Raw genomic sequence first — 15,737 nt, 5'->3', positions numbered from 1 at the left:
TTGTGGAAGGTCACAATGGCACGACCAACGCCGGTCCGGATCCATGGCTTGATCCAATGAGGGACATTAGAGCCAGGAGCCGCCGGCATGGAGCTTGATAGATCTCCCTCAGACCCCGTGGGGCTGAAGGTGTGCCAGAGGATGCTGGCTGCTCAAAAATTAGGTGCATGGCCTCAGAAAATAATTTGAATTGAGGGGAGGTCGCTCCAGCTCCCGGAGAAGTGGAGAGACGTTGAGCCGACCCAGGAGTAGGTTACAGAGAACAAGGCCTTGAATGCCGAGGCTCCCCCACCACGTTGGCCAACAGACTGGGAGAACTCTAAGCATTCTTGTGCCTCTTACTTGAGTGTCCCGCACATCGTGAGTTGGACGAAGGGGATTTGGGACTCCTGGAGCGGGCCTGGGAACTTCCTCTCGATCAGGACCCAGACCTCCGAGGAGAACGGTGCGGCGTAACCTGCTGGGCCGCAAGCAGCTTTAGAGACCGCTCCCTCAAAGCCTTCAGAGCCATGGATGGCAGTCAGAACATGACTTACAGAGAAAAAAGGGGTCAACAAAAAGTCGAAAAATCTTGTCAAAAAGTTTCAAAGGGTAGCTCTCTTCATGGATCAGGGCTTGACTGGCATGGAAAGAAAAGAACTGACGTCAGCGTGCCGTGGTGGCGCCTATAAAGGTGACGCGGACATCACTTCCGGCATTGACGATGCCAACCTCACAGGGAGCCGACTAACACCACCTCTGGCGCGGAGGGGTATTGCACGAAGAAAAATATTCAAGATCCAGAATCACACCTGTGAAATTCAAAGGTAAGGAATCTGCGGCTAAATGTCTCTATCAGATATTCCTATTTAATGGCCCGCCTCACAAGCTATTACCATAGCTCAATTTTAATCAATTTTTCCTTTAAAGATTTGTTGGTTGTCTTTCAATTTTCTGATTGGGTTAATTTGAGCCCTAGGTATGATTATACCTATGCCCTTTTGTACACTGTCATTATTCTCCCTCTACGTTAAAATGGGCACCAGCAATTATTGCTTAGAAGTTCTTTCCTTGCTTTTCCACTTTGTTGCTGTCTAGGTCCTTCTCTATAGTGATCAACGAGGGTCGTTCCCCCAATGGTACAGCTGTAACCATTTTGAAATTCATGTGTGACCCAGCTAAATGGGTTTTTGTGACAATTTAAATTAATACATTTTTTCTTCCCCTTTACTTGTTTTTCATCTTCATTTTTTGGAGGTGTCCTATTTTTTTTTACCTTGGAATGCAACTAACCTCTTTCATTGCTTTTGTGCCTCCTCGGCCATTAGAATTAAGTTTGGTTGATTCTTTTTTTTCTAGTTACATACACACCTCCAGTGCTCAGTCTACTCTTCTTCACCCTGATGATTACGGAGTCAATCATGTCCGGGTCAAACGCTGTCGGTGTACAAGCCTTTAAAGACGTGATAAATAAAAAAATACAAGGTGCAGAATCTGAACTACATGTATTAAAATATGTGAACACTCTGTGATCTTACCAATTTTAATTGGTATTCGGTCTGTTGCTGTTATTCCGCTCTGATCACATTTGAGACTTTATCACCATCATTAACACCATATTCATTTTTCACACTGAGTACCTTTAGGAAATTTGATTAATTGTTTTGTGTCTATCCTCTTTACATACAATTCATATAAAGATGTTTTCATTTGATCTGCTGCCATGACCTTCATCCGTGTTAATAGTCTTCTTTATATGTCATTTATGTATTGTGATTTTTATGTACATCTGACGAATAATTATACTTTCTTTAATTGTTAGCTCTTGTGGACATTGTTGTTAGGATATGCTTACCAACGCTCCATTTGGAGTCGAGAGTTGCTCCTGTGGTTTATATTGTTTACACACAGACACTAGCAGAAGCACATGCTTGTGGTCGCGGTAAACATTCAAAGACACTATCTCAGTTTTCCGTAATGTTGCGAAGGTCTTAAGATTTGAGGTAAAGTTACATAAATGGAGTCCACGGTTGGGGGATATGGCTCCAACATTGAATTTTAGTATTGATTATAACACAGGAAGTAGTTGGTTCTGGCTATAATAGACAACGGAATTCACCCCTCTTGTAGGATGTCAGGTGCCCCCCTTCTGCCCAGCCTTTTGTGGTAATTTCCTATTTTCACAGTCAACAGGTTTGAGGCTTTAAGCGATCTACAAGAGATAGATTGACATAACATCCTAGGGGATCCACGGCAGCAGGAGGAAGTAGGTGGTGAAATTAACTACTCATACCCTAGTTATGGCCGCGGAGCAGGACCCATCACCCTCTCTCCTAAATCGGGTTAGCTGTATCGGGAGCTTTTAGTCGACTCACCGCATCCCCTTTGCCATACTCAGTAGGCTATATAAGGGAGAGTGTTTATTTACTTCCTGGAACACAGCTGGTTTAAAAAATAAATTACTTGCTCCAGACTGGGTCCATATCACTTCTACGTTGCGCGTTATCTACCTTCAAGTAACTTGGGACATAGACCCCCGCCTATGTGGAAGAGTTTTCCACTATTTTTAAACCTGCCATACCATCACTCTCAGGTCGTTCACAGTTTGGTCATCACATTTTTACCTCAAACATTCTACCTGCAGTCATTTGGTTTTTCACTGCCTCGCCCTACTATCAGTTTGGGCAGCTGTCTTTTAAGGGCCGGTCAGATCTGGTTGTAATTCATTTTTATAATAATATCTTGGACTCCACCTGCAGTTTGGCTGTTACTGCCCTAGTTTCTAATCTGCAAGCTTGCCACCAAAATAGAGTCATTTTATGGACTGGGGATTTTAACATACAGAATGTAATCTTCCAGCAAAATCGGTGTGTGGCATTGCCGATTTAACTGGTGAGGGAGCCTCACATTTTTTACACAATACCTATGGACATGCCCTTAATTCCTTAATCTTCAAGTATGACTTATTATTAGAAACCAACCCTGAAGTGGACAATGCCCAGATCCCTTCCTTTATTGGTAGAGGTGCTAGCACAATTATTGACCATACTTTTGTCTCTTATTCAGTTAGGATCTTTGTTCTTGATCATGGAATATTGGAAAATGCGGTAAGTGATTATAACCTTTAATTGTATCTCTGTTACTACAGGCTGAGAGACAGGGGGCAGGCAAAACTGTTGCTAACAGATATGCCATTAGGCCCAACTGTGTGCAGATTATGGGGATGGGAGTTGATCCCTCGGCGGTGTTGCAAAGGCTGTTAACTATTCAAGCTGCAGAGTTTAGTTACTGTCTGGGTGACAAGGTGAACAATATCAGGCTGGCAGAGGCTTTTGAGCCAATTGCTGGGTCAATCAACGCTCGATTGACCCTTAGACTTAGGCCCCGTTGCCCAATGAAACAAGGTTGATTTGATTACACATGCTGTTGGGCTGCCAAATTATTGAGGACCGCATTACATAGCTCACCCAGAGACCCCACTGCCATTAAGTAATTTAGGAGGGATTATAAACTGGCACTAACAAATAGGAAAAAGGTCCTATGGGAAGAGGTTTGGTCCAATCTGGCCCAGGCAGTTGAGAACACTGTTCATGCCCTTTTTCTAAGAGACAACTCAGCGCCTGATTCATGTATGTGTTGAGCATCATTCGGATATCGTTGGCACATTGTTGGGTGATATAGGTAGGGTTGGTATACCAATTAGTAGCAGAACCCTGGATGTGACCTTGAAGGAGGTACTTCTTGCCTTAGATTATAGCACAGGTGGTAAAGGCTCCAGCCTGATGGTGTCCCGGTTGATGACTTTAAGGCTGTGGGTGAACCTCTGGGGCCCCATTCTGACCCTCATACTCAACACAGCCGCTGAATATATGACCCCCCTCCCCCCCACTAGTATGGGCTGATTCCATCAAAGTCCCTATTTTCGTGAAAGGGGAAAGATCTCACCCCAAGTGTTATCGCTCAATTTCACTTCGGGACTCTTCCACCAAATTGATGGCCAGGTTTCTCTTGCAAAAACTGGAGCAATGGACCATTGATAATTTCATCCTTACAGAAATACAGTATGTTTTAAAAAAAGGATTGGGACAGTAGAACAGTATGTTAACCTGATTATTGGAAAATATACAAAGGTGAAGCCTGGCTCATTGTACTTGTGTTTTGCTGACGTTAGCTGTGCCTTTGACTAGGTGGATCATATGATCCTATGACATACCCTACTTTCACTGGGGGCACCAGGAAACATTGTTAGTTTTCTTGTCAAACTATACAGGAGTTTGTCTGCCAAGGTACGCTTTGGTCCAAATGGAGAATGCACCCGATCCTTTGGAGTCAAGAAAGGAAATAGACAAGGCTGAGTCCTGGCCCCGTTTTGATTCTCCGTCTACATCAATGGGGTTGACGACATCCTTAGGGCTCTGCAGGCTAATGTGCCCATAGTAGCCAGTCGCTCAGGTTCTGTGTGACTTTACGCCGACGACGCGGTACTGATGTCAAGGACTGCCGCTGGTTTGCAGTGCCTGACGGAATCTTTTGTTGATTTTATGGATGAGAGGAAACGGAGGATTAATAGCAATTACGATGATCTCTGGGGGAAAAACCCAGAAATGCACGACCCATTTTATGAAAATCTCCCTGATTGGGAGAGTTATTACATTTAATTACCTGGGCATATTATTTGTCAACAACGGTTCATGGGCAATTAATGTACAAAACACTAGATCAAAAATGAATAGGGTTTGCAAAGGCATATTTAGATTTTCCAATAATCTTGGTAATTGCACTATCAGAAAAATGATTAACATACAGAAAACCAAAGTACTATGTGCCCCTATGTATGGAGGAGGCATGGGGCCATGCGCCGTGTGACCCTTTACAGCTTGAAGAGAATGCCTCCATCATACATCTGTTAAGTATCCCTTCCTCTATCCTGACATATGTTAGCCATACAGAGGTCGGGTTAACCTACCTGGAAGACTTATTTACAGTTAAACCAATTCTGCTTTGGCGGTCAATTTGGCCCAAACCCGAAACTGCTTAGCCCTTGATCATGTTTTTATTTTCCCTGGCTTGCCTATATTAATGATACTCTTAAGGTGTTGCATTGTCCTCCTATGATCACATACCCAGACAGTGTGCTGGCCTTGCATAAGAACAAAATGAAAGCTCTATGTTTAGGTACAAGGTCAGAAAATAGAATGAAACCCATGGTTGGACTATATATGTCAAACCCTTCTGAGGAAGGTCTTCAATCATATTTGACCATGGTCTCAAGCCCCCAGCACCGATTTGTCCTAACAAGGCTGCAGCTAGGTATATCGCACTTTTTAGTGGCTTTTCCAGTCATGAAGCAGATGGCATTTCAAAAGAGAGCGCTAAGCAATGTATCCTTTGTTTTTGCAGGTTCTATGGCTGACTACAGAGTTAATACAATTCTTGTTGCAAATAATGTCAGGAATCATAAGGCTACTTTAAAATGTGTGTGTACCCCAAAGGACCCATTGTTATGCTTCAGTATTGCTTCTTTTATATAAGGGGCAGGTCGCATTAGGGAAAGTACTATCCTGTAAGGTTTTACATGGTTATATGCACTTTGTTTCTATTGCAGTGTATTTTAGAAGTATACGTTTAGATGAATGTATATCGTCTCTTAATTAGATCTGTTCCACTTAGAAACTGAGTTATAGAGTTTATGGAAGGTTCCTAAGCTTGCTGACTGACTTATTATGATGTAGTATCGTTTCATCTATATGGGGCGCTGTCTGTTGTAAGAAAGTCCCATTCTCTCTACGTGGTCTATATGTATTTGATTGCATTGTTTTTATATATACACAACTAAGTGCGCTTATTTTCTCCTTCACTGAAAATATGCTTAGAATTGTAGCAGGGTCATGGTTGCACTGTACTCCTTGTTTACAACTGTTGATGAAATGCCCTTTTATGTCACATTCTTTTGGACTGATTTTAACTGATTTTAAATCTTGTATATTTGGTGGTCAATTGCTTGTACCGAATAAATATTTTGAATCGAAAACAGAATTCAAATGCCAAAAAAGGTACTAATCGCCGATATATTGCTTTAAGATGAATTCCTTGCCAACTAGCTAACAAAGGGTCGACTTTTAGAGTTTATATGACAAGCCTGCACACTTCAAGGCAAAGTAAATTCTGACAACATCATTTTTAAAAAGTTGTGCCCACCCCTCAGATGGGCTATTGAGTGAATTATGTTCCAAGATACATCATCAAATTTAGGGTCTTTTAAAAATCTTTATTATTGGTAATGCTGTGCTGAGAAGCTAGATCTGATTTTTGATTCTTAATGAATTTCTCTTTTAAAAGAAAAGCAAGGATAAAGCACATTAGAGTAGTCTAGTCTTAATAGAATAATCCCCTGAAAGAATTGTTCTGTATCTCGTAATAACTAATGAAATATTGTTTCTGGAGTTTTTTTTAATTAACAAAAGAGGTTGTCTTTGTAATGAATTAGCAAACGAGCTTCAAATAATTATTTCAAGTTTAATCTAACCCAATTTGTTTTATATAGTCAGAAATAGAGGAACAGATGCCTGTCGGAATAAGCTGATAAAGTCCTTGGTTTAGGTTTAACTCGGTTCTAAATCAAATTCAGTATCTAGATTTCCATCACTCTGCAATATATATCAAGGTCAGGCAGTGACACCAGATGACTTAAGTCACTGGATGTAAATATATATTAAACTCTGCTGTTTGAATAAGACTAGTTTCAAGATAGAACTCTCATGTTGGTATGATAGCTCGGTGACTAATGAGCTCATCACGATGCTGGTCAGACGGGCATACAAGCAACATCGCAGTGGGAGAGGAACCGCTCGACTAGTAGTCGGCAGTTCCACCCCTGTATTCCAATGCGACCGCCAGCATGCTGGTCGGATATATGCCACTTCCAATAGCAGCTTGTGCTATGGCCCAGAAAATGGCCGCAGCACAAGCTACAATTGAAAAAGGCATATTTTGAAACATCCATGATCTGTGTGCCATGCACCACTTGGTGCCTGGCACAAGGTGTATGGATGTTTGGGGGGCACCACATGTGCCCCACAGGTCCGACAGCGGAGGCCCTATGGGAACAGGGGCCCTGCTTGCCATCTGCCATTTCATGGTGATTGGACCGCCATGAAAAGGCAGAGGGAAACGGGTATTGTAATCCCTACGCCTTATTGAAGGGATTACGGTCCCACCGCTGCCCCAGCGGGCTCCTTGAGCCCATCGGAAAATCAGCGGTTGGTCACTACATCCAATGCCTCCGACCGCTAGATCAGAATCCGGCAGTCGGACTGATTCTATAGATGTCAGTGGTGAGCCCACCAACAACAGAACATGACCCTTAGTGTCTGTCAGAGGCACCGTTTCTAATCATAGCAAGACAGAGGGAGCAGATGTCAATAAAATGAGTGCCACTGAGTTGTGTAATAAATAGCAATGTTTTACAGTTTTAAATCACACTGCACATATCTGAAAGATGAGGAAAAAAATACTCATTTGATAGAAATGTTATTGCCTGTCTGATGTTACTTTATGATGAAAATGTACCATACCTCCTGCCTGTTTGCACCTTTATTCTGGGTTTGGGAATCTGCTCTAGACACCAACAAGTGGGGATAAATTAGTCAAGTGATTTATTATTGTTTTGTTACGTAGGGTACATTTTCTCACCTCTTTTTTTTTACTTGTGATAACATATAATTTAGATAAATCTAAAATCCAATTCTGCAACCTAAAGCACATTAGAAGTGGGGCAAATTAGAACCCTTCCCCCTGTTAATGTTTAATGGGTTAACCATTAAGCATGAATTTATTATGTAAAGTATGGCATTGGGGATAGCAGGGTGCCAATTTTAACTCTCCAGTTAAAGCCCAGAAAGGCTTTATTGCAGACAATACTTTCAATATGTTTATATTTTAATACTCTGAAATAGACGTAAAATAATTCCAATTATCCCATTTCAATGAGGTCTTTTTAAGACCTTTATAAGACCACAATTAAGATTATTTGATTCTCAGCAAATTTGTTGATCAAAAGACCACCATGCACTCTTGTGCAGTACTAGCTCCAAGCGAACATAAAATAAAATAAAATGTGCTCCACAGAGAGCTATATGGAAACATCACAACAACTTTAGAAGCCATAAGAGACGTTCCAAGTAGGGAGGCTGATTAATGCAGTTAAAGAGAGCAGAACAAGAGAGACACTGTTATGAGTGGGTTAGAAAATCATGGTGGGAAGAGCAGGCTGAGGAAATGTGACACTGTAGGATTGGCTGGAGAGAGGCATAGTGTACAGGTTTAAGAGATAGGGTCTGTGAGAGCCCTTAATTAGTAGATAGGCAGGGGTGTGAATGAAAACTGAGAAATAAATGCAGAAAACAACGCTTGAAAAGGGAGAACAAGAAGACAAAGTAGGAATGTGACCTACAGCATGTGAGAACAAAGACTGAGTCAGCAAAGCAAAAGTCAACCAGGAGCGAAAAAAGGACAGAGAAGTAGATGTACTAAAAATACATATTACCCTCCTTGTGGGCAATATCATGTGTCAAATGAGGCTGTTAACAGAGTTAGTGAAAGACATTCAATAGGAAAGACCCTTTAATTGGATTTCAATTTATACATTTTTGTTCCTCTATAAAGTATGATGAGTGGAACAACCATCATGTGCAAATACAGATGCATATTGTTTGATAGCTTCACATTTTTCAGCAGTCAGTGCAGGAAAATAAAATTAAAACAGAATCATGTGCAAACCTAGTCTTAAGTTTACAAAAGCAAATTCAAAAGACAGTTTCATAACATTTTCAGCAAAAACAGGATCCCAACTTTATAACATTGAAACAAATCCTGATATGCAAGTAGCTCTCCTACATAGCTGTCACTCGTTTTGAGAGTGCATGTGGATTTCCACTACATTGACCTTAACATATATTGGATCCCAAAGTTGGTTCAGAATTGTTTGCACTTCTGGTTGCATGACAAAAATTCTTACTTGTAAGTATTTTTATGCAAAATGAAACGGTGGTGTTGGCTTCAGATGCCTTTCATTCAAGATTTTAAAAAATCATTATAAATGCATAGTAAAAAAGTATAATAAAAAGATCTACAAAAAAGTCAGTCTTGCATATAATAGAATACTGAGTGCATTCAATAAATATATCACCCACCCCTTTTGTATTAGCAGCACAAAAACCTAGTTCCCACGTCCCATTTCAGACTAGCACACATATATATATCTTCACTTTACATTCATCTCTCTAGTCAGAGTTCATTCTGAAAGAGATACTACATTTTATTCCTTTGTTCCTTGTGGTAATACTGCAGTATGCCTTCGTACGATTGGTGCTCTGGAAAATCTATTTCCTGCCACTTGCTCCTAGATACTGCAAGAAAGAGTTGTCCAATAATTTGTGTCTCTGGAGGAAAAAAAAAATGAAGTAACATTAACTTGGGGAAAGTTGGAATCAGAGCTCAATAGATAACTTCAGATCATGCTGTATACATCAAAGGCCTGATTTAAAGTTTTGTGCTAATGGAAAATCCTCACATTTCTGGAGGAAATACTAAATCCAGAGGAAATTTGCTAAGAGAATTTCTTCAATCCTACTGTTCTGGGGTGGAGTAACTTATTCTGAAGGATCCTCCTTGGCAGTTAGCATTTCTTCCTGGACTTCATTTATTAATTACCAGCCACCTTTAAATCAGTCCAGATTCACAGAGTGCCGCAAGTATTTCTTTTTAACCTCTTCCTTCTAATGAACTGGCCACCACTAGATAGGCACAGTGCCTTTATGTCATAGTCACTCCAGGCATACATACTTAGGCATACACTTACACATGGTGACTCGGAAGCAACAGCCTGGAATGCAATCTTGAGAAACCCTAGCAAACCAGGCAAACATTTTCTTAAGACTGGCCATGAAACATGAAAAGCCAGATGGTCTGGAATCCTTAGGAACTTATTAGGTTTGTTTTACAGATTTCTAAAATTAATTCCCTTGACAGACTACCCTTGCCCAATTGTCAATAGCATATTGAAGCACACTCTTCCTAGGTGTATGAGAGAAGGCAGGTATAGACAAATAATCTGCATAGCAAACATTGGACCTGATTCACAAAGGTGATCTAAGACGAAAGTCTAACTTTACGACTAGTAGTAAAGTTAGACTTATGTCTCAGTTAAACTTAAGTTTTGGTCTTAAGTTTAACTGAGACCAAAAAGTTAAACTTAAGACCACAACTTAAGTTTAACTGAGACAAAAGTTAAATTTTACTACTCGTAAATGCCCTTTGTGAATACCGAAAGTCTTAAAGTTAGACTTTCATCTGTTTATCTTTATGAATCGGGCCCATTGTATTTACCAAAGTCGCGTTACTGGAGGTATAGGACTATTTCTCTCAAAAGATACCACTCACCCTGCAGGTTCTTTTTTTAAAGATTTCCCATGCAATACCTAATAATTTAGATGGAGGGTGTTCATGTTGCTCAACAAGTAACATTTCCTTACTAGATTGTCGCTTGATTCTCAATTGTATTAAGGAGTACTATGAGACAACCAACAAGGCTGAGCCTGATGCATAATTCCACATTCTACCAGTGCTGCTACGTTTACTTTCCTGAGAGTTGTCTGTTTGCAGGTTGTTTCAAGTCAACCACTTCCTTTCTTTGCACACAATTAACTGGTAGGCATTATTGCACAGAGAATATCTCCAGGTAGTGTAAAATCAAATCTATTCATATTTCTTTGTAGTTCCTCCTGGATGATTGTCATGTACATAAAAACAAATGCAACTATTCTTTCAGCATGTTATTTTTAAAAAGATAGAAATTGTCTTTGTGCAGTATTACTTCTAGTTCTGTCTCATAGGAATTTAGGAATCCTCACTGAATTCATAGAAGTAGAAAATTCCCACCAACACACAGGGACCACAGAAAACCTATTTTCCTTAGTATAGTAGAAAATAATCTTTATTGGAGCCAGACGAAAGATCGAGAAGGATGAGCGCAGCACAGTTTCCCCTATCGAGTGTGCCCTTTGTTCATCTGTGGCGTAATTAAAGCCAATTCAGTATTATGTTGGCTGCGGAACCCGAACCGTGAGTGATCCAATAGATCATTCGATATTGATTGTCTTTTTGTAATTTTAGGAGGAAAGGGAAGCCTAGAAATAGGGTGATAATTATTTGCCACTGAAGGCTTTTACTGAGTTTTTCTAACTGGAATAGCCAATTTAGAGGATCACATAGAGGCTCAATTGCAGCACCCACCTGAAAATGTTAGCTTCCCAGGGTAAAAAAAACATGTGCAACCCTTTATTACTATTTTGCTCTTCTCTAAATTGCCTACTCCAGTAAGAGAGTCAGCAAAAAGCTTCCACCTTACCTCTATGCAGGTAACATGTAAATTATTATTCCAAAATATCTGCCTTCAGTGTAGATTTTTTGGACCATACTTAGAAAAAGAAGTGTTCCAAGGCTGTGCACATTTACAGGAATATTCTAAACTTATGACTATCAGTGAGGAACCTACAATCCAGCAAAACCTGTTATGCCCTAGGATGATCCTTTAAAGGCAGTAATCACCTGGGTATCTGGGTACTTCAACCTCAAACAGTGGAAAGTTCAATTGATCAGTGCAAGATTCAAATCCCACTGCATAGGAGCTGGCAGAAACCTACGGACCAGACACTTTAAGAACTGAGAGACCACAGGATTCTCAGGACACCTCATAAATATATGCAAAACCACCATGTAACCTCTCATATTAAAGATATGTAATTCCTCCCTTAAACCATTGGAAAACAAAGTACAGCACAGCAGGTTCGCTATGGAAAAGACAGGTGGCGCTTATATAGTTGCCACTCTTGTGCGCTGATGTCAGTTGCTTTCGAGCCTGTCCCCCCCTCTGAGTTGCAGAGCCTCAAAAGCAAATTGGTGTGACCAGTGTGCAGATTCCTAGACTTGGTATCGTATTAATGGATAGTGTCTAATCACAGAACAGGGAGGATGGGAAGGTCGGTAACCTGTGGCTAGATAAAGTCTCTACCAGTAAGAGCATTACCAAAGGAAAGTAGCTTGTTCTTCTGATAGAAACTTCTAGCTGCAGACTCCTCAGCTTCTGAATAGATACCAGAGCAGTATCTATTTGGGGGTGCGTCTGTGGATAGATTCAAACCAGAAACTCCTACAGGACAGAGTGAGCAAAATGCCCCTCTCTGTGAACCTGACTGTCCAGACCAGGGGTCTTGAATCCTTTCTAATGTGAAAGCTACTTCTGCTCAAGTAAAATCACTACGAGCAACTAAACACGTTTGTCACTGTATAATAGTGATCATCCAAACTTTTCAGGCAGTTACCAGCATGAATTTCAGGAAAGGTATTATCAATTCATCTCCCGCTACATGAGTAATAAAATAACACTGAAAGCAGCATGTGCCCTCTGGCACAATGTTCATAACCACCTAATGAATCTCGACTATATCAGATTAAATTACCATTCAATTATCAGCTTTAAATATGATTTGTAAAAGCAAGCATTTTGTCTTAATCTGCATAGCAGCTCCAGAAAATAAACATTTTTATATCAAACACTTCTTCCGCTTAGGGCAAACAAACTCAATTATCCAAATTTATTCTCTGAAAGAAACATATTTTTCTTCAATGTAGCAGTTTTCATTTTTAGTAAATATGCAGTCCCCCCGACATCAGCTTCTCATTTTCATCACGTACTCACAAGTACAGATGCTTCACATGAGCAGAATATCCTCCAAATGTCCAGGTTTGATGATCACCTGCCCTGTATGCACACCATAAAGCAAAGGATGCCTGTTATAAGCCAATAATGCTCACCATTGCATCAGATGCACCACTGTGCCAAAGCTGGACACCATAATGGCCAGGACGCTCACAATATACGAGTCATGACCATTATTATGCCAGAAGTAGCCACCTTTATGGCCAAAAGTAGCCCAGTCATACTTACAGTCTGTCATTGATGGCAGCCAGTATGGACAATTCAACTAGGAATGCCAAGATTATATAAAGAATGACAATTATCCTGCCAGGAATGAGAAGCAAAATGTTAGACACACACAAGCAGACCGACACACGCATAATTGTGCAAACACAAAGATGCCTTCACAGTAACTCTCAGAAGTGGATCTTGGTTCTGGATCCAGCCTCTACTCTCATCAGCACCTGGTCTGATCATGCACCTATCTTACACACTCTCCCTGGCTACTGCTGGCCTACAATTAAGTGGCTCCAGTTTGGCTCTAGCTTGGGGTACTGAGGGCATTTTTTGGCTACTGATGACACTCATTTCCTGGCCCACTTTTCACACACATTGTGTGACAGATAGAATGAATCCTGCAACATGTCAAGTCTTCTTGCGACATAAATACATTGAGAGTAGATACATAAGGTCAAATTTCAGTCCCTGTAGCCCACCGCAGTGTGTGTTTATGTCTTGGCATGAGACCCTTCCATCGGTTTTGTTGGCTGCCACTATAAGAGTCTTGGGGTCAGTTGTACTATCTTCTTTATTGTGCATAAACCCTCACAATAATGTACTGGGCTGAGTTTCCTCTTTGGAATGCTTCAAGTGTGTTGGTAAGCTACCAGAAGCTCCTGAGCTATTCATTGAGGACCCATTGTCTAGACAATAGTGCTGTGTGACTGTATGGAGGGATGCCAACATAGCCGCCTGGAAAATGTCCAGGGCAGGGATTTTGCATGCCAAACGCCGTGGCAGCAGTTTTGGCCCTGTTAGAATGAGAATGCAGTCCTTCTGAAGGCTGCCTTTTAGCCAATGCATAGCTGATCTTAATGCAGAGCATGATCCAGTGGGAGATGGTTCTCTTATGCACAAAAGTGCCTTTACTCACTCCAGAGAACCCCACAAAGAGCTGACCGTCCGGTGTTCTTTGGTACAATCTATGTAAAAGCTCAGCACTCTCTTGGGGTCCAAACCATGGAATCTCTCCTCTTCTTAGACAGGTGAGGCAGAGCATTAAACGCCTGTAAGGTGATGTTCTGACAGACTTATACCGGTGTCACAACATTAAGTAGGAAGGATACTCGTGTCCACAAAACCAGCTTGTTTGGGAAGAAGATGGTGTATGGCAGGTTGACACAAAGAGCTTGGAGCTCACTCACATGTGACGCCACAGTTATGGCAACGAAGAACACAGCCTTAAGGGTGAGGATCCACAAGGAATAGCTGTGAAGTGCATGTCAGAAATGTGAGGACCAAGTTAAGGTCCCACTGTGGCATGACAAAGGGAGAAGGAGGACATTTTTTTTCATAAACCTCTTAAAAAGTGTATAAAAAAATTAAGACTTTAATAATGAGAACTGATCTTTCAAATGTAAAAAAACTGAAAGAGACAAAAGGTATCCTTCAACTGTGCTCAGAGCAAGGGACAAAAAAAGAACAAAATATCAGATCACTTTCCCTAGAGGGGGTCTATCCGCCAAAGTCCACATAAGGCCACAAATTTGTCAACAACAGGTGTATACAGTTTTTGTCGAGGGACACCTGGCTACCAAGATGCAATCAACCACCTCCAAAGGTGCTCATCTGTCACCGCTCAAACTCCACATAGGCAGGTGGCGACTGCGAAGGCCCGGGTTCAAAACTCCGTCCTGCTGCTGCAACAGCAGATCCTCCTGGAGTGGCAGCCTGATTGGAAGACAGATGCTAAAGACCATGAGTTATGGATACAATACCCTCTATGCCCAATCCAGGGACACTAGAATGACTTTGGGCCCTGTGGAACCTGAACGACTTGAGAACTCAGGACAGTATAGGCAGAAAGAAGTCTTGTGTTTCATTCAAGACGGAACGTGTCTCAGAGCGAGAGACACCTTGGAAACACCAGCGTACAAAAGAGTTGACATTGCGCTTTCTCGACGGTGGTGAACCGACACAGCCGAGGTTCTCTCCATACACAGAAGAGACCTTGTGCAACCTCCAGGTGCAACTGTCACTTGTGATTTGCTAGGCACTGATGGCTGAGATCGTCCACCCTGGCATTCAATAAAATTCCTTGTTGGTCCAGCTATTGCCAGAAGCACAGGGCCTCCTTGTACAGGGGCCACAACTCCACTCCACCCAACTGTGGATGTTGTCCATGGTCATCTGTACCAGCCTCCCCTTGATGAATGGAAGGGAAGGCTATCAACACAAAGTGATGGCCTCTGAAATGTTGAACATGATCTGAGAGGTCCCCTTGATGTTTGGCTCACTGAGACTTCAGATCTCACTGCAAAGCCCACATATGCCACCAGGTGTGCTCGACCAGCAGGAGGCCATCAGTCTCAGCATCCTCAAAGTCAACCTCACAGAAATCCAGGACTAAGGCTGAAAGATCAGGATAATAGCCTACATGTCCTGAACTCTCTTTCCTGGAGGAAAGGCACAAAACTGAACCATGTCCAGACTGGCTCTGATGAATGGGAATGTTGGAAAAGGAGTCAGATGTGACTGTGGCGTGTGTAGAAAGAATGGGCGGAAGGAATATGCTACTTACCAGTATGCATCTGTTCTTGGCATGTAGAGCTGCAGAGTTGTACACTTAGCATAGATCGCCATCTAGTGTTGGGCCCGGATGTTTGCAGTTTGTTTTTGTTCTTTGGACAGTCTTTGGAAGTCACGAGTTCGGTGACTCCTCCTTCGGTCCGTACTGCGCATGGGCTTCGGCTCCATCCTCAGATTGTTTTTCGCCAACAGG

General features: G+C 41.7%; 1 protein-coding gene across 1 annotated transcript in view; it reads right to left on the bottom strand.

The window, feature by feature from the left end:
• Positions 1-8,563: 8,563 nt before the first annotated feature.
• Positions 8,564-15,737, bottom strand: part of LOC146784184 (uncharacterized) — a 739,190-nt gene continuing 732,016 nt past the window's right edge. Inside the window, exon 30 of the mRNA XM_085632912.1 lies at positions 8,564-9,419. Within this exon, the coding sequence (XP_085489038.1) occupies positions 9,360-9,419 (60 nt within the window). The 3' untranslated portion in view covers positions 8,564-9,359. The remainder of the gene's footprint in view (positions 9,420-15,737) is intronic.

The sequence above is a fragment of the Triturus cristatus genome, chromosome 11, assembly GCF_964204655.1.
Source record: "Triturus cristatus chromosome 11, aTriCri1.1, whole genome shotgun sequence".
Lineage (NCBI taxonomy): Eukaryota > Metazoa > Chordata > Amphibia > Caudata > Salamandridae > Triturus > Triturus cristatus.
The sequence above is the reverse complement of the archived record's forward strand: the minus strand, read 5'-3'. Positions and strand labels throughout refer to the sequence as shown.